At 46.8% G+C, this 27,220-nt stretch overlaps 1 protein-coding gene across 5 annotated transcripts in view; it reads left to right on the top strand.

Annotated features, from left to right (window-relative positions):
- The window catches only part of NIN (ninein), a 115,275-nt gene that overhangs the window by 9,653 nt on the left and 78,402 nt on the right, over positions 1–27,220 (top strand). For 3 of the 5 annotated variants that reach the window (XM_033161506.1, XM_033161413.1, XM_033161592.1), the window contains exons 1-2: positions 9,664–9,849; positions 25,828–25,909. In XM_033161506.1, coding sequence (XP_033017397.1) covers positions 9,664–9,849; positions 25,828–25,909 — 268 coding nt within the window. Of the gene's footprint in view, positions 1–9,642; positions 9,850–25,827; positions 25,910–27,220 lie in introns of those variants that run through there. The other 2 variants (XM_033161352.1, XM_033161680.1) reach the window with 1 other exon arrangement.

Raw genomic sequence — 27,220 nt, 5'->3', positions numbered from 1 at the left:
CTGTTGCTCGGTCCCTGCTCCTGCCAACCTAGCAGTTCGAAAGCACATCAAAGTGCAAGTAGATAAATAGGTACCGCTCCGGCGGGAAGGTAAACGGCCTTTCCGTGCGCTGCTCTGGTTTGCCAGAAGCAGCTTAATCATGCTGGCCACGTAACCCGGAAGCTGTACGCCGGCTCCCTCGGCCAGTAAAGTGAGATGAGTGCTGCAACGCCAGAGTCGTTCACGACTGGACCTAACGGTCAGGGGTCCCTTTACCTTTACTTTAAGGTGTGCAGAGGAGGGAGACCAAGATGATCAAGGGTAGGGAAACCAAGCCTTATGAGGAATGGTTGAAGGAGCTTGGGTATGTTTACCCTGGGAAAGAGGAGACTGAGAGGAGATATGATAGCCATCTTCCAATATCTCAAGGGTTGCCCCATGGAAGAGGGTGCAAGTTTGTTTTCTCCTGCTCCAGAGGTTAGGACCCAAACCAACAGATTCAATTGACAAGAAAGGACATTAGGAAGAGCTTTCTGGGGCAAGGGCTGTGCAACAGTGGGACAGACTCTTTAGGAAGGTGGTAGCCTCTCCTTCACTGGAGGTTTTCGAACAAAGGTTGGATGGCCTTCTGTCAGGGTTTCTTTAGCTGCGATTCCTGCATTGTAGGGGGTTGGAGTAGATGACCTTTGGGTCCCCTTCCAACAATACCATTCTATGATTTCTTTCCTGATATCACTGTCTCTCTCCCCCCCCCCCAAAATCATCCTTAAATACAACTAGGGATGTCTTTCTCAAAACTAGCAAAGCTATATCAAACCATAGTTTAGGATTCCAGCTTACAAATTGGTTAGGACATTATACTAAGCTTGAGTGAAGCTTTCTGATCTTGTCCAAATTCACACAGAAGGAAGTGGCTAATAAAGTGAGGAACCTGCATTTAGTCAGAGGTCTACATACTCTGTTAAATCTTTTAAACTGTAAATCACCGGGGGGGGGGGACATTTGGGTGAGAATGACTCGTAAATAACCTTATAAGACAAATTCACCATTCCAGGGTTTGCTGGATAAATTGGTGGGACTTGGGATGAGGCCTTAAGCTGCAGAAGACCATCCTTTGTTGCTCAGGCAAAGCTGGATGACCTGAGTCCTAGTATTTATTCCATTACTTGAAATCCAGAAGTTTCCTGTTAGTGTTAAGGGTCTTGTTGTTGTTGTTTAGTCGTGTCTGACTCTTCGTGACCCCATGGACCAGAGCACGCCAGGCACTCCTGTCTTCCACTGCCTCCCGCAGTTTGGTCAGACTCATGTTGGTAGCTTCGAGAACACTGTCCAACCATCTCGTCCTCTGTCGTCCCCTTCTCCTTGTGCCCTCCATCTTTCCCAACGTCAGGGACTTTTCCAGGGAGACAGTGGGAGCTGTCCGACAGTGGAATTTGCTGCCAAGGAGTGTGGTGGAGTCTCCTTCTTTGGAGGTCTTGAAGCGGAGGCTTGACAGCCATCTGTCAGGAATGCTTTGATGGTGTTTCCTGCTTGGCAGGGGGTTGGACTGGATGGCCCTTGTGGTCTCTTCCAACTCTAGGATTCTATGATTCTATGATTCTCTTCTCATGAGGTGGCCAAAGCACTGGAGCCTCAGCTTCAGGACCTGTCCTTCCAGTGAGCACTCGGGGCTGGTTTCCTTCAGAATGGATGGGTTTGATCTTCTTGCAGTCCATGGGACTCTCAAGAGTCTCTTCCAGCACCAGAATTCAAAAGCATCAATTTTTTGGCAATCAGCCTTCTTTGTGGTCCAGCTCTCACTTCCATACATTACTACTGGGAAAACCATAGCTTTAACTATACGGACCTTTGTCAGCAAGGTGATGTCTCTGCTTTTTAAGATGCTGTCTAGGTTTGTCATTGCTTTCCTCCCAAGAAGCAGGTGTCTTTTAGTTTCATGACTGCTGTCACCATCTGCAGTGATCATGGAACCCAAGAAAGTGAAATCTCTCACTGCCTCCATTTCTTCCCCTTCTATTTGCCAGGAGGTGATGGGACCAGTGGACATGATCTTAGTTTATTTGATGTTGAGCTTCAGACCATATTTTGCGCTCTCCTTTTTCACCCTCATTAAAAGGTTCTTTAATTCCTCCTCACTTTCTGCCATCAAGGTTGTGTCATCAGCATATCTGAGGTTGTTCATATTTCTTCCGGCATCTTACATCATTGCATCTCCAGGGGTGGTTGAGAATGATTCATGTCCGACTTCCTGGAGAGCCGCTGCCAGTCTGTGTAAACTGAGCTAAGTAGACCTTTGGCCTGACTCTGTACAAGGCAGATTCCTGCATCCCTAATGTGAACGATGCAAAAACCGCAAGATAGGTCCCTGCCCCAGAGGCGCTTACAGTCTGAGTTTTGATGCAGCAAGGGAGAGGGGAGGAAGATGGGGGTGAAGGTATATAGGACAACAATAGTTCATAGAATCATAGAACCGTAGAGCTGGAAGGGGCCCCCAAGGGTCATAGAGTCCAGCCCATTGCAGTGCAGGAATTGCCATTTGTTTGCACATCCTTCAGGGTTAGTTTTTGCAAGGAATGTGGCTTGAGGATTGTGCCAAAGGCTTTGTGGGAAATGGGAAGGGGTACTTGAGGAGAGGTTTGAAGAAAAGCAGGGAGGGGGCATCACCTAGGTTACTGGGGGGCAATGGAGACCCCCTGCCTGCAAGCAGCTATAGTGTGGCACCTAGTTCAAAAATACAGTGGGCACTATGTTCCAATGAAGGCTTTTCATGGCTCTAGTCCTGGTTGAGTAACAGACCAGTACCAGACAGGCAGTGGGGATCATATCCCTTTGCACTCCTGCGTTGCTTAGAAAAAATTAACTTTGACAAATGCACCTCCTTTTTTCCCCTTTTTCTTTCCAAAAATGTTGATCCTGAGCCGGTTTTCCTCCCACGCTCCCTCCTCACTGGTGAAAGTCCTTCTATCTCGTTTTACCTGTTTGTGGATAACCAGAGATTATCTGGGATTTAAAAGGGATAAAGCAAAATAGCATGTTTGGAGGAAGAAGCCGGCAGCAGCGTGGGGGCAGGAATACCCATCGTCCCCTCCCTGTGGTATGATTTGTCCATGGTGTTCTTCTGCAAAGTTATTGCATGTGCCCAGTGCAAAGGAGGCTTTCCCTACCTCCCAGGGTTGTTGTGGGGTTCAGATGAAGAGGGGCAATGCCATGCAGGACACCCTGAGCTCCTTGGAGGAGAAGGGTGGGCTATAAATGCAAAATAAAAAAAAATTGAATTGAAATAAAAAAAAATTGGGGAAAATTTACAATAAAATGTTGATAAACCTTCATGACAATATTATGAAAACAGCACCCTAAACTGATAAACTGACATTATGATTTTTTTTGGGGGGGGAGGCAGGGGCGCCAACTTGAATAAAATATGGGTGGCAGGTAAGCCCCACCCTGCATAATCGATCGCAAGACACGGCACACGCAAACCATTTGAATGGCAATGCCCGTCATCTTAGGGGAGCCCCCGGCCCCCTCAAATATTTGATGGGGGGGCTGAAAGGACTGCCAGGATTCGTCCTACACACAAGTAGGACCTTGGCAGAGACACATGCTTGATTGGCATGTTCCCTGCCTTCTGGGCAATCGTTCGGGAGCTTCATAAGCATTCCTCAGCCTGAACATCATAGCGACTGATGCCAAGAAACATCAGCACATGTAAGGATCCGCAGAGTGTGCACAGTTGCGTAACAGACCTCAGCAACTCGGCATGTAGGCCAATCTACTTTATTTACCAGTACATATAAACATACACGGAGCTCTGAAACATAGCTCCCTCTCTCTCTGTCATCAGCGAGCAAAGAGAAAGAACAAAGGACAACAGTCCCACTTCAGGGAACACAGTAAGACAAACATCCTGTCTACATCACATCCCATTCCTGTGGAATCAAAACACACACCCAGTCATGTGATAGACAACAAACCCATGACTGCACACGGGGAATGAATCTCCAACAAGGACTTCAGCCCCTAGGAGTTGGCTCCTACGGTGGAGTGGAATGAGAAAGAGAGAGAATCTGAATCTGAAATGGACCGATGCTCCCCTCTTTACTCCAGAGGTTGCTGGACCTCATCCTCCATCTTCCTGGAGCATTGGTCCTCCTGGCTGGGGCTGCTGGGAGGTGGAATCCAGCATCCTTTGCAGGACCACGGGCATCCCAAGTAGAGATGTGGCCCAGCATCTTCCTTCCATCTGTGGCCACGCAGATGCCCAGAAGCAGAATGCAAAGGTGGCCACACGGAGGGCGCCTCTGCCCTCCTTTCTCTCCTGAGCCTGCTCTGCATCTGATGAGCTCGGGCTTCTCTCTCTCTCTCTCTCTCTCTCTGGGGTGGCAGCAGCCTGGGAGAGCAAGAGTAGCAGCCGCCTTCCTGTGGGTCTGGAGAAAGCCAAGGCAGACAGGCAAGCAAGTCGGTTGCAGGGGCTGCTTCAGCCGCCGCCGCCACTACTCTTCAACCTCCCGGGTGCTTTTCCTCGTCTTCTGAGTGGTACCTTGAAGCCCCCTCCCAGGTGAGATCAGACAGTCTCCCCCTCCTATTAAGAGGGCTATTCATGGCTACCAGCCAGGATGGGTAGAATCTCCCTCTACAGTTGGAGGCAGCGATGCTTTTGAATCCCAGTTGCTGGGAACCGCAGGAGGGGAAGAGAGGTCTTGTGTTCAAATCCTGCTTCTGGGTTTCCCATCTAGTTGGTGAGCATGAGAACTGGATGGTGGACTGGATGGGCTATTGGCCTGATCCGCTGAAGACCTGTTTTTATTTCTGCATGCATTTCAAGGCTTGCTCCCCCCTACCCCCCAATCTTATGGTTAATTTTGGCCAGTTTTTCTCTCTATTGTATCCTTTCCCCCTTGTTGTGCACTGCTTAGAGGCCAAGGGGTTAAGTGGTACATAAACTGTTGCAATCAGTAAAAGGTATAACCTGCATTTTTCCATTCTGGAACCCGAAGCAGCAGTCATGTCCACTCCAGGAGGAGGAGGTCTCCCTTCCAGGCAGATGCAGACCAGCCTTTGGAGCATACCCTGATTATACCAGCGATAAGGCAGCCACCAAGGACTTGCCATCCTGTTGAGATCCGAGGAATGTCTTGATGCAAGTAGCTGCTGGTAGTTAGGAGGGGGCTGTTCCTGCTTTTGTCGGAGCTGGTCAGGTGGAGAAAGTTCCCTGCTGCTACTCTCAAGTTCTTGCAAATGTAGAATGGTTATTAGGTGGCAGGGTGGATTTGATTTAAATCATGATTTAAATCACTAGTCAGTAAGGCTGAGGGTGGATTTTTTTTTATTTAAATTGGATTTTTAAAAATTTAAATCCACCCTGAGCCTTACTGACTAGTGATTTAAATCATGATTCAGTTTGATTTAAATTGATGATTCAGTTTGATTTAAATCAAATCCACCCTGTTAGGTGGTACCTGTTACAGGTAGGTAGCCGTGTTGGTCTGCCGTAGTCAAAACAAAATAAAAATAAAATAAAAATCCTTCCAGTAGCACACGAAAGCTCATACCAAGAACAAACTTTGTTGGTCTCTAAGGTGCTACTGGAAGGTGGTATCTGCGAGAGTGCCATGGGCGTACCCAGGAGGGGCAGGGGGCAGCTGCCCCCCCTAGAAGCAAAAAAATAATAATTAAATGGTTATCGGCAGCCTAAAAGGAAAAAAAAGCTCTTCTCCTGAAAAAAAGCTCACCGGCTGGTCTTTCTCCCCCTCCCAAAATCTCAATAACAATTGAGCTCTTGCCCTCTTGCCAGGCACAGTTGGCCACTCTGTGTGTGTGTGTGTGTGTGTGTGTGTGTGTTGCGTTGGCTGTTTCCTCCTCCCTCATGCCGACAAAGAGCTGGCGTGCCTATCAGAGACCGGATCCTAGCCTGCACCCTGCTTGGTCAAATGGGGATGCAGGCTGAGACTTGGGCAGTGTCAGGGGGCGAATCCGAGGGCTGACCATGGTCTTAGCCTGGGTTCTCATCCTTCCTCGTCTGCCTGCTTTTTGTATCCACGCTACATCATGCTGGCAAGAGAGGAAGAGTTTCTGAATTTGCCAGGATTCATTGTTGCAAGAGAGCTTGGGAAACTGAGTTCCCTTGCATGGTGAGTAGTTCCTTTGCAAGGACTGAGGATCCTGGGAAACTGAGTTTTTCAGCCATTTGGGGCTTTCTGTTTGGGGGGGAAAGTTTTTCTGTTTTTTGAAGCTGTTTTTGTTTTTGAACCTGAACGACCATAGCTTGCCCCCCCCCCCTAGTTTTGATCCTGTGTACGCCCCTGGAGAGTGCCACTTCTTCAGATAGTGGGTAACTTTTGGAAGCAGCCCTGTGAGCATGTTCCTATTAATTGTTCAAAGCACCTGTGCCTCACCCTTTAGCCCCAAAGGACTCCTAGGGTGCGGCTTGCAGAAGTCAGCAGTAAGACAGCCCCTGCCCTCATATTTGCAGTCGAAGAAGACATGACACACAAGGCAAAAGAGGTGGGAGGGAGAAGGAAGAAAAAGCACACTCGGCTACCAGTGACCATTCTCATAGCAAAGATACATAGTTCCATGCGTGCAGATTTGGGCTGTCTAGAATAGCTACCCACCCACCCATCAGAAGAATCTGCACCTCTATCAGATCTGAGTGGGTGGCAATCTCTGCACCAGGGAGACAGGGCTGTTCCTGCCATACATTCCCCCCCCCCCCCGACAACTGACTTAAGAAAATGTGGAAATATATAGGGTAACAGAGCCTGGAACAGCTGGGCCCTTGATATGTTCTTAGATTATCAGCGTCTTTCAGCTTTTGAGAAAACCATGCTTCTGATCCAGTAAGAAGATAGGACCCTGGTGCTGGGGGGAAAGTTACTCTCTGGTAATCCGTCCTGCCACAATTTCTGCAGAACTGAAACGCTCATGGGAATAGCTAAAGTTCTGGTGCAAATGCCAGTTGTGAGGTTTGGCTTCTCTGTCTCGTCTCTTTAAAAAGCGTCTTTCTAAAACTGCCCGGAGCTTGTTTGCTTCTGCAAGTCAGGTTGTTTTTCTCCTTCCTAATACCGTTTGACAAAGCATTACCTCAAGCTCCCAGGGATTTGGTGGGGCTCTGGGGAGCGGTTCCCTCGCACCTCGCCTGGGCCATTTGTCTGCAGTGAAACTAATTTGAGCTGCTCCTTGATGAATGGATGCGGTGTAAGCAAAGGGACTGTTTACGCTGAGGCACGAGAGGCTGGCTTGCATCTGTTCCCCAGTGGCCCCTGCGTGCGTTTGCTGAGCAAGATCACAGGAGCATGTATGCGCTGCTCTAAGAACATGCGAAGAGCTCCGCTGGATGCAGCCTGGGGCTGATCCAGTCTAGCAGCCTCTTCTCTCAACCAGATGCCCAAGGGGAAGCCTGAAAGCGGGACCTGAGCACAAGAGCAACTTTCTCTTCAAACCAGTTTTGGATACTGTGTCAATATATCGCCCCGCTGCAGTCTTCCTTCCAACTCTGCAGTTGTTGTTGTTGTTGTTGTTGTTGTTGTTGTTGTTGTTGAGTCATTCATTCCTGTCCGACTCTTCGTGACCCCATGGACCAGAGCACACCAGGCACGCCTATCCTTCACTGCCTCTTGCAGTTTGGCCAAACTCATGTTAGTAGCTTCGAGAACACTGTCCCACCATCTCATCCTCTGCCGTCCCCTTCTCCTTGTGCCCTCCATCTTTCCCAACATCAGGGTCTTTTCCAGGGAGTCTTCTCTTCTCATGAGGTGGCCAAAGTACTGGAGCCTCAACTTCAGGATCTGTCCTTCTAGTGAGCACTCAGGGCTGATTTCTTTAAGAATGGATAGGTTTGATCTTTTTGCAGTCCATGGGACTCTCAAGAGTCTCCTCCAGCACCATAATTCAAAAGCATCAATTCTTCAGCGATCAGCCTTCTTGATGGTCCAGCTCTCTGGTCCAACTCTGCAGTTATATGATGCATTTGCTGTGTGTCTTGGAACCCTGAGAAGTTTACAGTAATGACCGTTCCCCACATCAAATGGGGTGCACATTTTGCGTGGTCGTGCGCAGCCCCCTTAGATCCCAGAGCAGCACCTGGCAGTTCGGACTGGCACCACCTTCCCTGGCAAGATACCTTTGGTCTGTGCCTACCCCAGTCAGCCGCCAATCCCGCCTGGGGAGGTGTTGCCAGGGGGATTGGCCAGGTAGGAGGAGGGACCACACAGTACACAACAGAGGGTGTAGCTTACCTGAGAAGCAGCAGTCGGTTTACAGTAAAACAAGTTCCTAACTCTCATGATTGCAGACATTTTAAAAAAAGCATTTGGGAATAAAATTAAAAGGCTGTGGTGCTGATGAGATGGAGTTTCTATGCTCTGTAAGACTGGCTTTGCTTTCTAGCCAGTTTGAACACTTCCATCAGCTTTGCATCCTTTGTTGAATATGGGGAGACTGAGCCTGGGATGGAAAGCAAAACCTGGGCCTTTGAGGATCCCATCATCATTATTCCAACAGGTAGTTTAGAGAAATGCTCAAAGGAGGTGAACAGAGGAAGGGGAGGGAGAGTGCACAGAAAGAAAGCTGGAAGCGAGGGAGAGATAAGAGATTTCTTACTGGGCTGTGTGCTATCTGCTGTCCTGGAGCTTACGTTTGATCTGGAAGCTGCTGGGGGGCATTATTTCTTCATAGAGACATTTCAGGTTTTGTTGTCGGCAATTAAGGTTATTATTTTTCTGGAGCTGAACTGCACAGTGGAGGGGTCCCTTTGCCAGAGGAGGCCAGCCTTTCTGCAATTCAGATAAGCCTGGCAATAGATGGAGGCAGAGTCGGTGCCTGGCAATTAAAGCTGGACCTGCTGTTATACAGGTGAAACTCAAAAAATTAGAATATCGTGGAAAAAACCATTTATGTAAGCAATTGTTTTCATTAGCTACTGGAGTTTAATAAGAGATAGACTCATGACATGCAAAGCGAGATATGTCAAGCCTTTGCTTGTGATAATTGTGATGATTATGGCGCACAGCTGATGAAAACCCCAAAGTTGAAATTGTTAATTTGGGGTTCTCATCAGCTGTACACCATAATGGTCACAATTATAACAAATAAAGGCTTGACATCTCTCGCTTTGCATGTCATGAGTCTATCTCACATATTAGTTTCACCTTTTAAGTTGAATTACTGAAAGAAATGAACCTTTCCACAATATTCTAATTTTTCGAGTTTCACCTGTAGAATCCTGGAGTTAGAAGGGCTAAATGTATATCTGCTAAAACTGCCTCTGGAGGCTATGAGATGGTTCAGATATAATGTGGGTCTGGGGTTTGCAAGGACAATTTCTGGGATCGGAAACCACAGTTTGCAAACCTGTTGTTTGGTGGTGTCTCATCCGAGCTAGCAAACTACGATCACTGTCGAGGATGGTTTGCTGGAATTCCTGGGCAAAGTGGGGAGGAGGAAACCCCAGAAACCGCAGTCTGCTTCTGCACCTGGAGCACAAATGATGGCTGGGTGTACAAACTGCAGTTAGGGCAAGCCATGGTTTGGTGTTACGTCTCAACAAAACTATGGTTGCGAGAGAGAGAAGTGCATTGTCTTCAACATCTCTGGAGTCCTTGCAAGAGCAACTAACTATTTGTGGTGTTCTTCTCTCTCTCCCCCACCCCCACCCTTCGACAGTTGAGCGCAGTGGGCTATGGGATGGATGAAGCTGAGCAGGACCAGTCTGAAGCCCGCCTCAAAGAGCTCTTTGACAGCTTTGACGTCACCGGCAATGGCTCCCTGGGGCACGAGGAGCTGACGGAGCTCTGCCACGTCCTGCAGCTGGAAACAGTGGCCCCGGGGGCACTGCAGCAGACGCTTCTGCAGGGCGATCTCCTGAGCCGGGTAAGAGTGACGGATGGTTTAGGTGCTGAGAGAACCTGCTGGGGGAAAGGGAACCGTGGGGAGATCAGAAGAAAAGGGTAGGGGAAGGGTGGAATGGTGGGAGCAGGCCAGAGAGGACCACAGGAAGCTGAGGGAGAAGAATCCACATGGGAGTAGAGACAGACAGTTGGCTGAGCTATGTCTGATGGCCCAGAGGACCAGAAAATCCTAGAATTATAGAGTTAGAAGGGACCTGGGGGTCATCTAGCGCAGGGGTCAGCAAACTTTTTCAGCAGGGGGCCAGTCCACTGTCCCTCAGACCTTGTGGGGGGCCGGACTATATTTTGAAAAAAAATATGAAGGAATTCTTTTGCCCCACAAATAACCCAGAGATGCGTATTAAATAAAAGGACACATTCTACTCATGTAAAAACACGCTGATTCCCAGACCATCCACAGGCCGGATTTAGAAGGCGATTGGGCCGGATCTGGCCCCCAGGCCTTAGTTTGCCTACCCATGATCTAGCGCAACCCCACTGCAATGCAGAAATCTCAACTAGATCATCCATGACAGATGGCCATCCAACCTCTGCTTAAAAACCTCCCAAGGACTTTCTGAGGCAGTCTGAAGGTTGAACAGCTCTTGCAGTCAGAAAGTTCTTCCTGATGTTTAGTCGGAATCTCCTTTCTTGTAACTTGAAGCCATGGGTTCAGGTCGTTCTCTCCAGAGCAGGAGAAAACAAGCTTGCTCCATCTTTCACATGACAGTCCTTCATATATTTCAAGATGGACCAAAGCTTCCGGGTCATGTGGCCAGCATGACTAAGCCGCTTCTGGCGAACCAGAGCAGCACATGGAAACCCCGTTTACCTTCCTGCTGGAGTGGTACCTATTTATCTACTTGCACTTGACGTGCTTTCGAACTGCTAGGTGGGCAGGAGCTGGGACCGAACAACGGGAGCTCACCCTGTTGCGGAGATTTGAACCTCCGACCTTCCGATCGGCAAGCCCTAGGGTCAGTGGTTTAACCCACAGCGCCACCCGTGTCCCTATATATATATTTACTTTTAAATGATTCTCTTTTATATGTTTTTAGCTCTTTGTATTTTATCCGCTGTGGGTTAAACCACAGAGTCTAGGGCTTGCTGATCAGAAGGTCGGCGGTTCGAATCCCTGCCACGGGGTGAGCTCCTGTTGCTCGGTCCCAGCTCCTGCCCACCTAGCAGTTCGAAAGCATGTCAAAGTGCAAGTAGATAAATAGGGACCGCTCCAGCGGGAAGGTAAACGGTGTTTCCGTGCGCTGCTCTGGTTCGCCAGAAGTGGCTTTGTCATGCTGGCCACATCACCCGGAAGCTGTCTGCAGACAAACACCGGCTCCCTTGGCCTATAGAGCGAGATGAGCGCCGCAACCCCAGAGTCGGACACGACTGGACCTGATGGTCAGGGGTCCCTTTACCTTTACCTTTATTTTATCCGCTTACCTTTAATTTGCGTAAGCTGCCTTGAGTCCTGTTCTGGGGAAAAGGTGGGCAATTAATTAATTAATTAATTAATAATCCCTTACACGGACACTTCATCCTTCATAACGATGGCCACTTTTGCTGTCATTAGAAGGAAACCATCTTAAAACCAGTTCAAATCATGGCCCATGGAACTTCCATCGTTATTTGCCCCTCAATATCCCGCGCAAGGTAACTTCTACCTAATACTACAACTGCAAAAAAATGCTCACACAATTGCAAAGCGCTACAACGGGAAGCGTATTATTCCCCCCTCTTGCAATGAATGCAGTACCCCCAACTTCCCTCAGAACCCCCCTTTTCCATCTCTTCCCTTGGAATTCCTTTGAAGGTGGCCTCTGCATCCCGACACTGTGTGAAGCTCTCCAGGAAGGGAGGTGGGAGGGGGGGTGAGCAGAAATGAGCTTTATACTGCTTGAAGTGGAGAAAGCCTTTCTCCCCCCCCCCCCCCGCCACCCAAGGACAGGGAGGGAAGTGTTAGAAGCTGGCTCCCTTTCCCGAGAGAGGAAGATTCCCACATCTTGAAGGACGTGCGAACTTCCATGGTGCGGAGAGGGGTGGGATGGGGGGGGACACACCTGGTGGAAAATAATGAGCGGCTTGAAACGGGACGCTTTATTGTGCTAATAAGAATACTCACTTGCAGAAAACCTTACTGCTCAAATTGGGTACCCGAGTCTTCTCTGCGCAGCATCAAACGGAGCCACCGACCAGAAGTTCAATTAGCCTCTGACTGCGGTGGGGAGAACAAGGCAAACTCGATATGCATAAGTTGTCCCATTCTGGCTGTGGCTCCTTTTGATTTGCATGTACTGCTGTTCTTTGACTTCTCCAATTATGGCTCCTGGGCTTGATGTTTTCCCAGCACCTCCATGTGACTGTAGCTTACCTGCATATACGGGGTGAAAAAAAGTACCTTGATGGGCCTTTCCTTCCATCTCTCTTATGCCCCCTTGCCAGACAGCTCCACGGCTCTATAGGGAAGGACCTTAGTTGGGTTGGGAGAGCAGGTGTTTTGCATGCAGAAGGCCCCTGGTTCAAATATTGAGTTGGCATAGGAGATTTTCTCAGCTAAACATCACGATATTGTTATACTGTAGCATGATGTCTGAAATGAGGATGTAACTATGAAGAGGCAAACGGGTTAATGCCCTGGTAACTGTTACTACTTAGAGGTCTAAAACTTATACATTTTACATAGCTTTAACACATTGTTACAACTACAAAATAAAAAATAAAAAAAATCCTTCCAGTAGCATCTTAGAGACCAACTAAGTTTGTTCACGAAAGCTCATACCAAGAACAAACTTAGTTGGTCTCTAAGGTGCTACTGGAAGGAATTTTTTTATTTTTTATTTTGTTTTGACTATGGCAGACCAACATGGCTACCTACCTGTAATTGTTACAACTGTTATTTTATAGTACAGTGTTACCTCCGGTTCCGAACGGGGTCCATTCCAGAGGCCCGGCCGCATCCCCAAAACTTTGTAACCGGGGGTGCCATTCTGCACACGCGTGTGGCGCGATTGAGTGTTTCTGCGCACGCATGCAGCGCGGTTTTGCGCATGCATGCGTGCCGAAACCTGGAAGCATACACTTCTGTGTTTGCCACGTTCGCAACCCGAAGTTTACGTTTCCAGAAGGATACGTAAGCAGAGGTATGACTGTACAGAGCAACTGGGGCAGCAAGAATCATGAGAAATGATGACCAGCTCCACAGTTTCTCCCATATCGCAATTTTTACATAACACACACACACACACACACACACACACACACACACTGTGATTCACAATATATTGCCCTGGCAAATATGAAATGTTATCACAGTGTGTGGACTTCAAACCGATTTTGGATTTTGGATTGATACATTGCCTGGCTCTAGATCCTCATTATATTTACTCAGAGGTTGGTCTGCTGAATTCAGTGGGGCTTACTCCCAAGTAGGGGCTCAGCTACACTTCTGCTTATTCATCCTCTTTCCCCCTGGGAAACCCACTTTTTTCTGCTGAATTGGAGCAAATGTCAATCGGGTTTTCTGCGTTTTGGTGCTTGCTCCGATTCGGCAGTAAAAAGCAGGTTTCCCCAAGGATAGAGTTGGGACAAAGTGAAAACCTCTTGGCCCCATGCATTCTAGGCACAGGACAGGGAAGCCCTAAGTGGGTTTAGGATCGCAGCCTCTGTTGGGAGTAGATTGGGCACCCTTGAATTTCCATTTTCCTGCTTTACAACCTAAACATTGCCTTCTGCGTTATCAATTTTTAAAAACCACGAGGCTTGCAGAGTAGAGTTCTCTGTAGGTTCAGAAGCTGAGCGCGACATCAAAAGCACTTTGAAAAGAACATTAAAAATGTAACGTGACGAGGAGGGTTTCAGGTTTCTTCACGCTCATCTTGGTTTTCCCTACCACACAGCACCTGAAATCCTAATCCAGCGAGTGTGGTCTGCAGTTGACCGTCCTGCCGGGCCAAATCTGGCAGGCAGATAGTTGTTTACTCACTGGACACAGCAGACTGTTGTCTGGCCAGTGTCAGCTGACCTGTTGGTCACGTGACCTCCTTTGGTTGGAGCTTAGACCACTAGAAGGGACTCTAGTCCATGGGTAGGCAAACTAAGGCCTGGGTGCCAGATTCAGCCCAATCGCCTTCTAAATCCGTCCCGCGGACAGTCCGGGAATCAGCGTGTTTTTACGTGAGTAGAATGTGCCCTTTTATTTAAAATGCACCTCTGGGTTATTTGTGGAGCATAGGAATTTGTTCATTCCCCCTCCCCCCAAAAATATAGTCTAGCCTCCCCACAAGGTCTGAGGGACAGTGGACCAGCCCCTTGCTGAAAATGTTTGCTGACCCCTGTCTAGTCTGTAGCCTACCATTCTCCAGTAAATCTGTTTTATAACTCTAGTTTTCTTTGCCCCATTACTACGTGGCATTGCCCAAGCTGCATAGATTTCCCCCAGATTGGTTGCTGGATATTGGAGGAACCACTGGCATTGCAAAGAAGTTTGATCCCTGGCCTCTGCCAGTTTGAGAAATGGGAAGGTGCATTCAAATATGGAAGGAGCCTTAGGACCTCTTTGCAAATTACATTTTCCCCTGTGTGGTTGCTATTATCAAGAGGAAAGATGTAATACCCTATGTGGAAAATGGTTCAAGTTTAGGAATATTGTTGTTGTTTAGTCGTTTAGTCATGCATTGTTCTTTATTATGGTCAAAGACCAGCTCTTTAAAAGGAGGTAAAGTAAAAATAAAAATAAATACAACGGATCCCTTTGACGAAACATTTTCCGGGGATGTTACATATATAAAACTCTTTGAACAAGATTTAAAAGAAAATTATTAATTGCATTACAATGTTAAGGATTTAAAATAGTGGCTGCAGAAGGCTGAGCCCGGCTCGCTTGAGATTCCATTGAGGAGAAACTTAGATGGGCTGAGAAGAAGGTCTATATCTGCAAATTTGGACACAAAATCTGGCAACCGCCCTGGTAATCATCGGGTCTTTACCTAACAAGAGCAGGTTGTATAACTGCTTTTCTGGGATTTAGTCATGTCTGACTCTTTGTGACCCCATGGACCAGAGCATGCCAGGCACTCCTGTCTTCCACTGCCTTCCGCAGTTTGGCCAGACTCATCTTGGTAGCTTCGAGAACACTGTCCAACCATCTCATCCTCTGCCGTCCCCTTCTCCTTGTGCCCTCCATCTTTCCCAACATCAGGGTCTTTTCCAGGGAGTCTTCTCTTCTCATGAGGTGGCCAAAGTCTTGGAGCCTCAGCTTCAGGATCTGCCCTTCCAGTGAGCACTCAGGCCTGATTTCTTTAAGGATGGATAGGTTTGATCTTCTTGCAGTCCATGGGACTCTCAAAAGTCTCCTCCAGCACCATAATTCAAAATATGCTGTATTAGGAATATTATAAGCTGCCTTATACTAGAGTCAAACCACTAATCCACCCAGCTCAGTATGGCCTGCACTAACCGCAAGCGACTCTCCAAGGGTTCAGGCAGAAGATATTCCCAGCCTTCTCTACATGCACCAGGGTTGACCCTGGGAACTTCCGCCTGCAAAGCAGGTGCTTTACTTTTGAACTTCAGTCTTTCCCCTGTCTGGAAGGACTTAAGAATCTAGCTTTCCAAAGAAACGTTTGGCGAGTCTTGCTTCAGATTGACCACAAATGAGGGCGCTTTCATGCAGTACAGCCAAGCTGGTGGGCCAGTCATGTACATCCAAGTTGTGCCACTGAAGACAAACACGGAATCTTTTGCATTTCTAAGCAGTGGATCCCAACAGCACATGTTTCCCCCTGGGGAGTAGCAATGCTTTGGCTCCATCGTTCATCCGACCTTGCCTTGCTGAATTGTGGCATTCATTCATTCCCTCCCTCTCTCTCTTTCCCTTTCCGAACTTGATTTAAACTCGCTGCTCCTAATCTCCCTTTTCAGCGCCGGTCACGGTAAAATTGCTTCGTGCGACGCAAACCCCGGCCATCTGTTCTGGCTGCAGCTGCTGTTCCAAGACTGTAGTTAAAACCCTAAAGCAGAAACTGCCACTTTCTCCTCCTCCTCCTCCCCATCGCCGCCTCCGAAACGAGGAACCTCCTGCGTCCTCTTTCCTTTCTCTTTGTCAACACAACTTGTACAACTTCGGTCCGGTTGCACAATCGACAGTGACTTGGCAAAAGTGGGGGCGCTTATGGGGCGGTGGCGGGGGGGGGGGGGGGGAAATGAATCAACCTGCCTTCAAGGCTTCCGAGAGGAGGTTCCTGCGCTGCAGCCGGCTTTGAGGACAACGAGCGTTTTGTTGAATACAAACAATATGCCCAGATCTGAGCATTTCTTGCTGATTGGCAGGGTGTAATGCTATCAAGATCTTAAGGTTCCCCTCGATGAATACTGGGGGAGTGATGTGCACGGTGCTTGTTTGCTTCCTGCCGTCGGTGGTCGATTAAATCAATCTCTTCTTGTTGATTAAAATGCTCCAGCAGACGAAAGGGGATCAGACCTCAATAGCAGAGCTCATAATTTGCATCTAGAAGGCCCCATGTTCAATCATTTTTCATCTTCAGTTGTTGTTTTTTTTAAAAAGGATTTTGGGGTAGCTGAGTTGGAAAGTTGCTGCCAGTCAGAGTGGGCATTCTAGGCTTGATGGGGTAGAGGTCAGACTCTGCAATAAGACAGCTTTGTATGGCTCATATGACATCCCAAGCCTATAGGTGATGAAAGGGCAGTCGTGACCCAGGGCTCTCTGGATGTTGTTGAATTTCAATGGAAAATGGCTAGGAATGATGGGAGTTTGTCTAGCAATGTGTTGAAGTGCTGCAGTCTGTTGGTATTCTGTATTTTTGATTAAAGGGGGAAATACTAGATATGGTAAAAATAAAAGGAGAATTCCCTGGGTACCTAGATCCAGGTTTGGGGCAAGTATGCTTTGATGAGAAAGCCCCAGCAGAGGTTTGAAATCACAAAATATACAGCTAAGTAAAGCATGGAAATATAGGCTGTTAGACCTTTAAAACAACGCCTTCTAAGCCGCTTCCAAAGTTACGCTCCTCCCCTAGGCCACACGTTCGGTAAGTTAAAAATGGTTTACTTACAAACTCTTCAAAGGTCAAATTCATGTGCTTTTCCAGTCAGCAGCAACAAAAGACAGGCAGGACAACTTAGTTTCAAAAATAGAGTTTCTAAATCATTTGTAAAGGTAAACGGACCCTTGATCGTTAGGTCCAGTCGCGAACGACTCTGGGGTTGCGGCACTCATCTCACTTTACTGGCCGAGGGAGCTGGCATAAAGCTTCCGGGTCATGTGGCCAGCATGACTAAGCCGGTTCTGGCGAACCAGAGCAGTGCACGGAAACGCCGTTTACCTTCCCACCAGAGCGGTCCCTATTTATCTACTTGCACTTTACATGCTTTCGAACTGCTAGGTTGGCAGGAGCTGGGACCGAGCAACGGGAGCTCACCCCGTCGCGGGGATTCGAGCTGCCGACCTTCTGATCGGCAAGCCCAAGGCTCAGTGGTTTAGACCACAGCGCCACCTGCGTCCCTATTATTTGTAGAGAAGCACAAAGATGGCTTGTTAGCCACACGGCCTAAGCTCTGAACATTCAGCCTGGGCATTCTTAAAGGTCAAGTTCACATGGCAGAAGAGGAAAAGGAAAAGAATTTGGTAACCCTTCCTCCCAAGGTGAGGGAGAGTAACTAGCCAAGCCTGGCAGGACATCTTACTCTATGGTCTTAACCCCTTCATGCTGTAATTTGAGTTAAGCATAATGGTTATATGAGGCTAGATATATCCCACACAGGCTTCCCCCTCACCCGGCAATGCACTAGCCAAACCCCTGACCCAGATTCATGTGTTGCATTTTGAGAGGCTGTGATGCTAACTTTTTGTGGTCCTCTGTACTGCTTTGGTCTGTTATGCCTTGTTGTCATTTGATGGATGCATGTATGAATTAGCCCTTAAGAATAAGTAAGAGAGCCTAATAACCCAACTAAAATAGCCTCATGTCATAACAGGCCTGTTTGTTTCTGCGGCATCAGATTAGTTGGATGTGTGCAAGTTGCCAGGATTGGGCTAGCCACAATTTCCATGGGTCTATTTTTCCTTTACTGCCAATCTATTGGCATGTTAGCTGCAATTCCTGCTTTTCGGGGGGGGGGGGGTTGGACTAGATGACCCTTGGGGTCCCTTCCAACTCTACCATTCTTTGATTGTTGTTGTTGTTGTTGTTCAGTCGTTCAGTCGTGTCCGACTCTACGTGACCCCATGGACCAGAGCACGCCAGGCTCTTTGATTCTATGATCTTCCAAATATAAGAAGCAAGTCTGCTTACAGAGGGAGGGGGCCTCTCCCCAGTTAGCCCCAAAACTGATCTGTGCCCCTGTGATAAAAAATGAAGTAATAGTAATATAGCGCTGGCCTACTCTGCAGGTTTGTTGTGATGGGTTTATAAGATAACCTGTGAATTGCTATAGATCCCCGGAAGCACTTTATGGTTGGAGTTCTCAGTCTGCATTTTTAAGTCAAAATGGTCCAAGGCCTGGAAACGATGCCTTATGAGGAACGGCTTAGAGCTGGGTATGTTTAGCCTGGAGAAGAGAAGGTTAAGGGGGGATATGATAGCCATGTTCAAATATATCAAAGGATGTTATATAGAGGAGGGAGAAAGGTTGTTTTCTGCTGCTCCAGAGAAGTGGACACGGGGCAATGGATTCAAACTACAAGAAAGAGGATTCCACCTAAACATTAGGAAGAACTTCCTGACAGTAAGAGCTGTTTGACAGTGGAATTTGCTGCCAAGGAGTGTGGTGGAGTCTCCTTCTTTGGAGGTCTTTAAGCGGAGGCTTGACAGCCATCTGTCAGGAATGCTTTGATGGTGTTTCCTGCTTGGCAGGGGGTTGGACTGGATGGCCCTTGGGGTCTCTTCCAACTCTAGGATTCTAGGATTCTAAGTATTTGGTGTTTTATTAGCTGTGACAGTTGGTTTCATTGCTGATTGGATTTCTGAAATACTGTCTGCGCTTTGAGTGGGCCTTTTTTGATTAAATGGCACGTAAATCGCGGAGCAGCTAAACCTGATTTCCTCCGTCAAACGTTGGCGGGTGTGCCGCCGTGATATATTTCGAAGAGTCAGCGCATTGTGGGGGGATGGGGGGGATGGATGGCCCCATGATAATTGCAATGCGCAGGAGCCCGGCTCATCTCTTGCTCCCTCCTCTGCCAGTCGCACTCCTTTAGCTTAAATGTCAAGGCGTTGTTGTTTTTTTAATCAGGAAAAAATTTCCTCCTCGCTGCAAACTGCCCTTTTTGTGGAGAGCGGGGAGCGCTTTGCAATATTTGTAGGATGAATGGCAGCAATTAATGTGCAAATGAGACCCTCTGTATAAAGTTTCCTGGCTGAGCAGGTTTCCCGAGGCTGCTTTTAATTACTCCTTGTGATAACGGCAGTGAGGTCTCTATTGCTAGATGGCAACAGCCTGATACAGAAAAAAACAACAATGATGGGCTCTGGGGTGGGGTGGGGAGCAAGAGCGAGCGAGCAAAGAAATGCTTAAGTACTTTGGGGGTTTACCCCCCTGTGTAGGTGGGAAGAATACTAACAGAGGCGACGAGGTCACTTGTAGCACCTTAAAAAAAAAAGAATAAGAATCCAATGTCTTTGTTCAGACCAGGTTTCTCCATGGTTTTAAGTTTGGTGTTTAGTTGCAATTCAGCCACTTCTCTTTCCAGTCTATTTCTGAAATTTCTTTGTATTAAGACAGATACTTTGAGATCTTGTATAGAATGTCCTGGGAGATTGAAGTGTTCTCCTACTGGTTTCTCTGTCTTGTGATTCCTGACATCAGATTTATGTCCATTTATCCTTTGGCATAGGGTTTGGCCTGTTTGTCCAATATAGAGAGCTGAAGGGCACTGTTGGCATTTGATTGCATACACAATGTTGGAAGATGAGCAATTAAATAGTCCTGAGATGGTATGTTTGATGTTGTTGGGACCAGTAATGGTGTTGTCCGGGTTTATGTGGCAGCACAGTTGGCATCTGAGTTTATTGCAAAAATATTACTGCATAAGAGCTTTCACAAAGTAGAACCCACTTACATCAGTTGAGTGCTGCTTGGAGTCCCCCCTCCCCCCTTGAGTTAATAGACTTTTCCCAGAGAATCTCTATATTTTAATAGTCTCTCAAACCTTTCAATTAAATCACTGGGTGCCTGTATAGCTACTGTATATAACTGTGGGTACCTCCAAATGGGATTTGATTGTGGGATCAGGGTTCTTCATGCATATGGGCTTTTCACAGCAGTCACACGACCGTTGTTAGCTTCAAGATGCCAGCCTGTATCATAGAACTGTAGAGTTGGAAGGGACCCCCAGGGGTCATCTAGTCCAACCCCCTGCAGTGCAGGAATCTCAACTAAAGCACCCATGACAGATGGACATCCAGCCTCTGCTTAAAAACTGACAATGAAGGAGAGTCCCACCCTGCCTAATTTAAGGAGAGTCCCACCCTGGCTCCCAGTGGAGTACAGGGTCAGGTTTAAGGTGCTGGTTTTGACCTTTAAAGCCCTATGCGGCTTAGGACCCTCGTACCTAAGGGACCGCCTCTCCTGGTACGTCCCGTGTAGGACCTTAAGGTCCTCAAATAATAACCTTTTGGAGGTCCCGAGCAACAGAGATGCTAGGTTGGCCTCAACTAGGGCCAGGGCCTTCTCAGTATTGGCCCCAACTTGGTGGAACAGTCTATCACAAGAGACCAGGGCCCTGCGGGATTTGGCATCTTTCCGCAGGGCCTGCAAGACGGAGCTGTTCCACCTGGCCTTTGGGTTGGCTTCTGTTTGATATTTATGCTTCATTCTTTTATTGGTGGGCTATTTGAAAATGAGACTGCAGTTTTAATTTTGATTTTTAAATTTGTATTTTAATCTGTATTTTAAATTGATTGTTTTTATGTTTTTGCTGTGATTTTAATTAGTGTTAGCCGCCCTGAGCCCGGTTTTTGGCTGGGAAAGGGCAGGGTATAAATAAAAAAAATATTATTATTATTATTATTATCCAGATTTATTCTTCCTGAGGAAATTTTTCATAAGTTTTTTAAAAAAATGTTGCCATCAACCCATTTGTCATAATGGCCTGCTTTGCATCATTAAGCTCCCATCTTGAAGACCTATTGTACATCTTAAATGGTTTGGGGAAACACTTAGGAACGGATACGTTTAATCGGTTTGTCACTTCACGATATCTTATATCAGCAAGGAGATTTCTTCCTACCAGAATGACTGCAAAGACATAAATATAATTAATAATAATAATAATAATAATAATAATAATAATAATAATAATAATAATTTATTCTTTATTCCCCACCCATCTGGCTGGGTTTCCCCAGCCACTCTGGGCGGCTCCCAGCAGAATATTAAAAAGATGATAAAACATTAAAAACATCAAACATTCCCTAAACAGGACTGCCTACATAAAACGTGTACAGCTTTCTACAGGACTAAATCACTTCCAGCAGCCAGGCTGAGCTTTCTGAATAATTCCTGATTTCTAGGCGTCTCCAAAATCTACTCTAGGGGCTAATTTAATGTGACACTATTAGCAGACCTCTCCATCTCTATGAATTTTGTTTGACGCCATGGACAGACCTCACCCCCCTCCATCCCATAAACTTGTCCAGTCCCCTTTTAAAGCTGCCCAAGACCGTGACCTCCAGTGCTGCAAATTCCATAAATTAACTCTGCATTGTGTGAATAAGGGCTCCCTTTTGTCTGCCCTGAATCTGCTGTTAATCAATTTCATTTAGCCTCTCTATCTAGTATATGGAGCATAACAGAGCAAGTCTAGAATTCAGCTTCATTTTTAACAAGTTACAATGGAAGTGGAGCAAGATCTAATTATTTCAGGATGGAAAGGGAGAAGTATGAATGGATGATTAGTAATTTATTTCAAGTATTTTTATTGCACTCTTTAGCAAAAAAAAAAAGGGGGGGGAGGCTTCCAGAATGCCTTACAGATATCAGTAATAAGACACTAGCTGCCATTGGGCTAATCATTTAAAAGACATGGTACCAAAGGAAAAGGTTTTAGGAGGGAGAAGGAAAACACAGGCACTTGCTCTTCATCTTGCAACCACCAGAAGGACTGGAAACGGTTCCAGGAGGGGAAGAGCCAAAGGTTGCTAGTTTCTCCTATATGAAATAAATATAGTTGTACCTTGGTACTCGGACGTTTTGGCTCACGAACGATGCAAACCTGAAAGTGAGTGTTCCGGTTTGCGAATGTTCTTTGGAACCCGAATGTTTTGGAAGTCAAACGGACTTCCGGAACGGATTCCATTCGATTTCCAAGGTATGACTATATAGTAAATGAACAGAGTAGTTCAGTCTTCTCCATGTCTGGAGTACCTGGATCAACCCTGGACTTTATGAAGTGCAGGGGAAGAAAAGGGTCTGTTACCCAAGGAAGAGCGTGCCTTAAGTGGCCAGATGGACCCACAGGCATCTTGTACTGGGTGCTAGACTTCTCAGTCATGGTGGAGGCATCTTCTAACTGACATCTTTGGCAACCCTGTTGTTTAGAAACAAAGTGGTGAATTTGAACATAAAACGAGCCTGCTGGGTTTGGCCGGTGGCCCATCTCATCCAGCATCTTGCCCTCACAGTGGCCAACCATGTTGTTGTTGTTGTTTAGTCGTTTAGTCGTGTCCGACTCTTCGTGACCCCATGGACCAGAGCACGCCAGGCACTCCTGTCTTCCACTGCCTCCCGCAGCTTGCTCAGACTCATGTTGGTAGCTTCGAGAACGCTGTCCAACCATCTCATCCTCTGTCGTCCCCTTCTCCTTGTGCCCTCCATCTTTCCCAACATCAGGGTCTTTTCCAGGGAGTCTTCTCTTCTCATGAGGTGGCCAAAGTCTTGGAACCTCAACTTCAGGATCTGTCCTTCCAGTGAGCACTCAGGGCTGATTTCCTTCAGAATGGATAGGCTTGATCTCCTTGCAGTCCATGGGACTCTCAAGAGTCTCCTCCAGCACCATAATTCAAAATCATCATTTCTTCGGCGATCAGCCTTCTTTATGGTCCAGCTCACACTTCCATACATCACTACTGGGAAAACCATAGCTTTAACTATACGGCCAACCATAGAAACATATTAATAAATTTGTAAAGTTGGAATAGACCACCAGGGTCATCAGATCTTTTGCCCAACGTGGGGCTCGAACCCACAACCCTGAGATCAAGAGTCTCATTCTCTCTTGACAAAGCCATCTCTTGGTCTGCTATGAGCAGCTCATAAGCTGAGTGCAACTCCCCCCACCTGCAATTCCCAGGAGTCCGCTGGATCAGGCCAGTGTCTCTTCCAGCTGTACAATCCTATGATTCTATAATTGCAATGGGTGTTTCGATGTTGCTCATGGAGAGATGTTTGCTTGCTAGAGCACCAGTCTCCATAGCGCCCCGGGGCCCAACAGGGCAGCAAAGCTTTCAGCTGCCGCTATGCTAAAGCTGGCAAAGTGATTCATTCATTCGGAATAAACTTGAAGCTTGCCTGGACAGAGATTTTCATAACTCGTTGAAGAAGAAGAAGTGGAGCTCTGGGAGGGGTGGGGAGGAAAGTGATTGGGAAAAAGCACATTAAAAATGTAACCTGAGCAAGAGGTTTTCAGGTTGCTTCAAACCTGTCTTGCCCCCCCCTCCAGAACCTGAAATTCTAAGCTGGACAGTTTGGTTTGCAAAATAATAAAAATGGTCAGTGATGATTTATTGGGCAAAAGATGTAGGGCGTAATATTATGTTGAATGACTGGGAGAGATTGTGGGTAAAAGGTATGAAATTTACTGCTTGCAGTGTATTGAAAGAGCCTTATGAGGAATGGCTTAGGGAGCTGGGTATGTTTAGCCTGGAGAAGAGAAGGTTAAGGGGGGATATGATAGCCATGTTCAAATATATAAAAGGATGTCATATAGAGGAGGGAGAAAGGTTGTTTTCTGCTGCTCCAGAGAAGCGGACACGGGGCAATGGATTCAAACTACAAGAAAGAAGATTCCACCTAAACATTAGGAAGAACTTCCTGACAGTGAGAGCTGTTCGACAGTGGAATTTGCTGCCAAGGAGTGTGGTGGAGTCTCCTTCTTTGGATGGCCCTTGTGGTCTCTTCCAACTCTATGATTCTATGATGTATAGATGGTATTTAACACCTGTGAAATTGGCAAAAATGCATCATGTATCTGATAACAAGTGTTGGAAATGTAAGGAAAAAGAAGGTACTTTTTACCACATGTGGTGGACTTGCCCCAAGATCAAAACAAAATAAAAAATATAAAAAATTCCCTCCAGTAGCACCAGCTAAGTTTGTTCTTGGTGTGAGCTTTTGCGTGCATGCACACTTCTTCAGATACCACAAGATAAAAAACTTCTGGGGGAAAATGTATAACGAACTGAAAAAGGTGTTTAAAAATACCTTTATTAAAAAGCCAGAAGCCTTTTTGCTTGGAATTGTAGGACACGAGATCCCAAAGAAAGTCTATATATTCTTTTTGTACGCCACAACAGCAGCTAGGCTATTAACAGCCAAATTCTGGAAAATGCAAGAGATGCCTACGATAAATGACCGGCAGATAAAGATGCTGGAATATATGGAACTTGCCGAGATGACTGGAAGGATCCACGACCAGAAAGAGGAGAGGGTGGAAGAAGACTGGAATAAATTTAGAGAGTAGTTGAAGAAGTATTGAAATATATTATGTATCCTTATGAAAGTACAGATAGGTTTTCGGTAATATATATGATTTAATTTTTGGTCAGAATTAATTGATTTTCTTTTTATTAAAATTTAAGATTTGAGAAGAGGAACCTGCTGTAAGAGATAATTGGACAATGTAGCTCAGAGAGGGGGACTGAGGGAAGTCCCCACACAATGGAAAACAGCAATGTGATCGGTTGCGAAATTTTTATGTCTTGTTTGTATGTTGTGTTTTGTTTGTTGTTGTTTTTTAAAAAATGCAATAAATATTTTTTAAAAAAACAAAAACAAAAACAAAAGAATAATAATGGTGTTAGTTAATGCAGGGGAGGGAGAGAAGGAGAAAAAATTAGAGGCATTGGGAACATGGGGTGCTGGAACTGTGAGAGCTAAACTACGGTGTCCAGAATTCTTTGAAGGAAAAAAAAATGTCCTTTAAAGGTTTAATGTGGAGGCAGCCTCACTTGTTTCAGCTGCAGGAGGCTATCATAGCTGCATCTCTGGAACAGAAGAAAACAATGTTTTTAGACAACTTAAAAATAAAAAATTCCTTCCAGTAGCACCTTAGAGACCAACTATGAGCTTTCATGTGCATGTATCTGAAGAAGTGTGCACACGGAAGCTCATACCAAGAACAAACTTAGTTGGTCTCTAAGGTGCTACTGGAAGGAATTTATTTTATTTTTTTATTTTGTTTTGACTATGGCAGACCAACACGGCTACCTACCTGTATTTAGACAACTTAGTCAGTCTGCATTGTGCCGTGCAGAGTACAAGAGGGCAGGTGCCTGCCCCAATGAGCTTACAATTCAAAATTTGACACAGATGAAACAGTGGAAGAAGGGGAGGCCGATGCAACCAGGGGAGCAAGGTCTAGCCGTGGTTTAGTTGCATATCCGTTTAAAGCAGCATCGTACCACTTTGAACAGTCGGGACTTCTCCTAAAGAACCCTGGGAACTGTAGTTTGTTACAGGAGCTGAGGGTTGCTAGGAGAGCCCTATTCTAGCCTGGTGCCTTAGCAGTGGACATCCTTTGGCTGCCTCAGGGTGGTGGAGCTGGAGGTCACAGAAGTATTGGGATATAAGCATGGGGAGGTAATTGGGGGAAAGGCCACGGGGTGCTTTGAAGGGCAGGCCAAGGCGCTTTTTGCTAGATCTGGGTGCATATTGCACTGCAGAGGTTTGTCCAAACTGAGTTTGCTGAGAACATTGTGGTTTTTTTTCTGTCCTTTTTTTTTTTAAGGTCCACTTTGACCAGTTTAAAGAAGCCCTCATCCTCATCTTATCCAGGACATTAACGAATGAAGAGTCCTTCCAAGAACCAGGTAAGCCAGATCACGGATGGGCTTGGATTCTGGCAACAGTCAGGGAGGTGACTTGGGGGGAAAGTGACAGAGCTGGGGTCCATTTCTGAAGGTGTTCCAGAGCTTCTCGGTTTGCACTGCTTTGCTCTGAGCTCAGGGGTCTCGCATTAGGCAGCTTCCCACCACAGCGGCAGTGCAGCCGGGCAATGTTTAACCCTGGCCTTGACAACATGAGGAGATCCACCTTGAGCCGCAGCAAAGGTCCATCTAGTCCAGCACCCTGTTCTCACAGGGGCTCACCAGTTGCCCGAATGAGAAGCCTGCAAGCAGGATCTGAACATAACAGCCTCCTCTCCACTTCTGATCCTCAGAAACTGATATTTGGAGGCTTCCCAATTCAGACTCTGGAGACAATACACAGGTAGAGCAGTTGGAGGCTGTTGATAGCCTAATCTTCCATGAATTTGTCTAACTCCCTTTAACTCCTGAAAGTCCTACATTGGCTCCCAGTACATTTCCGGGCACAATTCAAAGTGTTAGTGCTGACCTTTCAAGCATAGCTGCCAACTTTCCCCCTTTTTAAAGGGAAATTCCCTTATTCCAAATAGGATTCCTCGCAAGAAAAGGGAAAAGTTGACAGCTGTCACGGCACCTCTTGCCTTTGATGTTGCTGTGAGTAACGGCCGGCTTAAGCGTTGAGCTTAAAAAGCTGTTTATTAGGCATTGATAATTACAGAGTGATAAAACATGACTACTCTCCTAGCTAACAGATTTCCGGACTAGAATCTTCGCGCCTTTTCCAGCAGAGGAAGCCTCTAGTCGCCCTGAAATGACGTCTGAACTTACGCCTCCCCCTTTGTTCCCTCCCCTGTCTGCTACTGACAGCGTGAGGGCTTTCTCTTTCTTCCTGCGATGTCTGCTGATGGGGGCTGGGGGATGAGGAAGTATCTGTACTTATTATCGGTAATTGCTCTCGATATTTACACTCCTCCCCCTGACTGGCTGAATCCCAATTCTCTCTCTCTGCCCTTTCATCTATGCTCTCCCCCCTCTCTTCCCGAGCAATGCTTTGATCCCTGACAACAGCTATGCTTTCAAGCCCTAAATGGCCTTGGTCCAGTATACCTGAAGTAGCATCTCCACCCCCATCATTCAGCCTGGACACTGAGGTCCAGCGCCAAGGGCCTTCTGGCAGTTCCCTCACTGTGTGAAGTGAGGTTACAGGGAACCAGGCAGGGAACCATTCCATAGTGGCGCCCACCCTATGGAATGCCCTCCCATCAGATGTCAAAGAAATAAACAACTATCTGACTTTTAGAAGACATCTGAAGG

The sequence above is a fragment of the Lacerta agilis genome, chromosome 1, assembly GCF_009819535.1.
Source record: "Lacerta agilis isolate rLacAgi1 chromosome 1, rLacAgi1.pri, whole genome shotgun sequence".
Classification (NCBI taxonomy): domain Eukaryota; kingdom Metazoa; phylum Chordata; class Lepidosauria; order Squamata; family Lacertidae; genus Lacerta; species Lacerta agilis.
The sequence above is the reverse complement of the archived record's forward strand: the minus strand, read 5'-3'. Positions and strand labels throughout refer to the sequence as shown.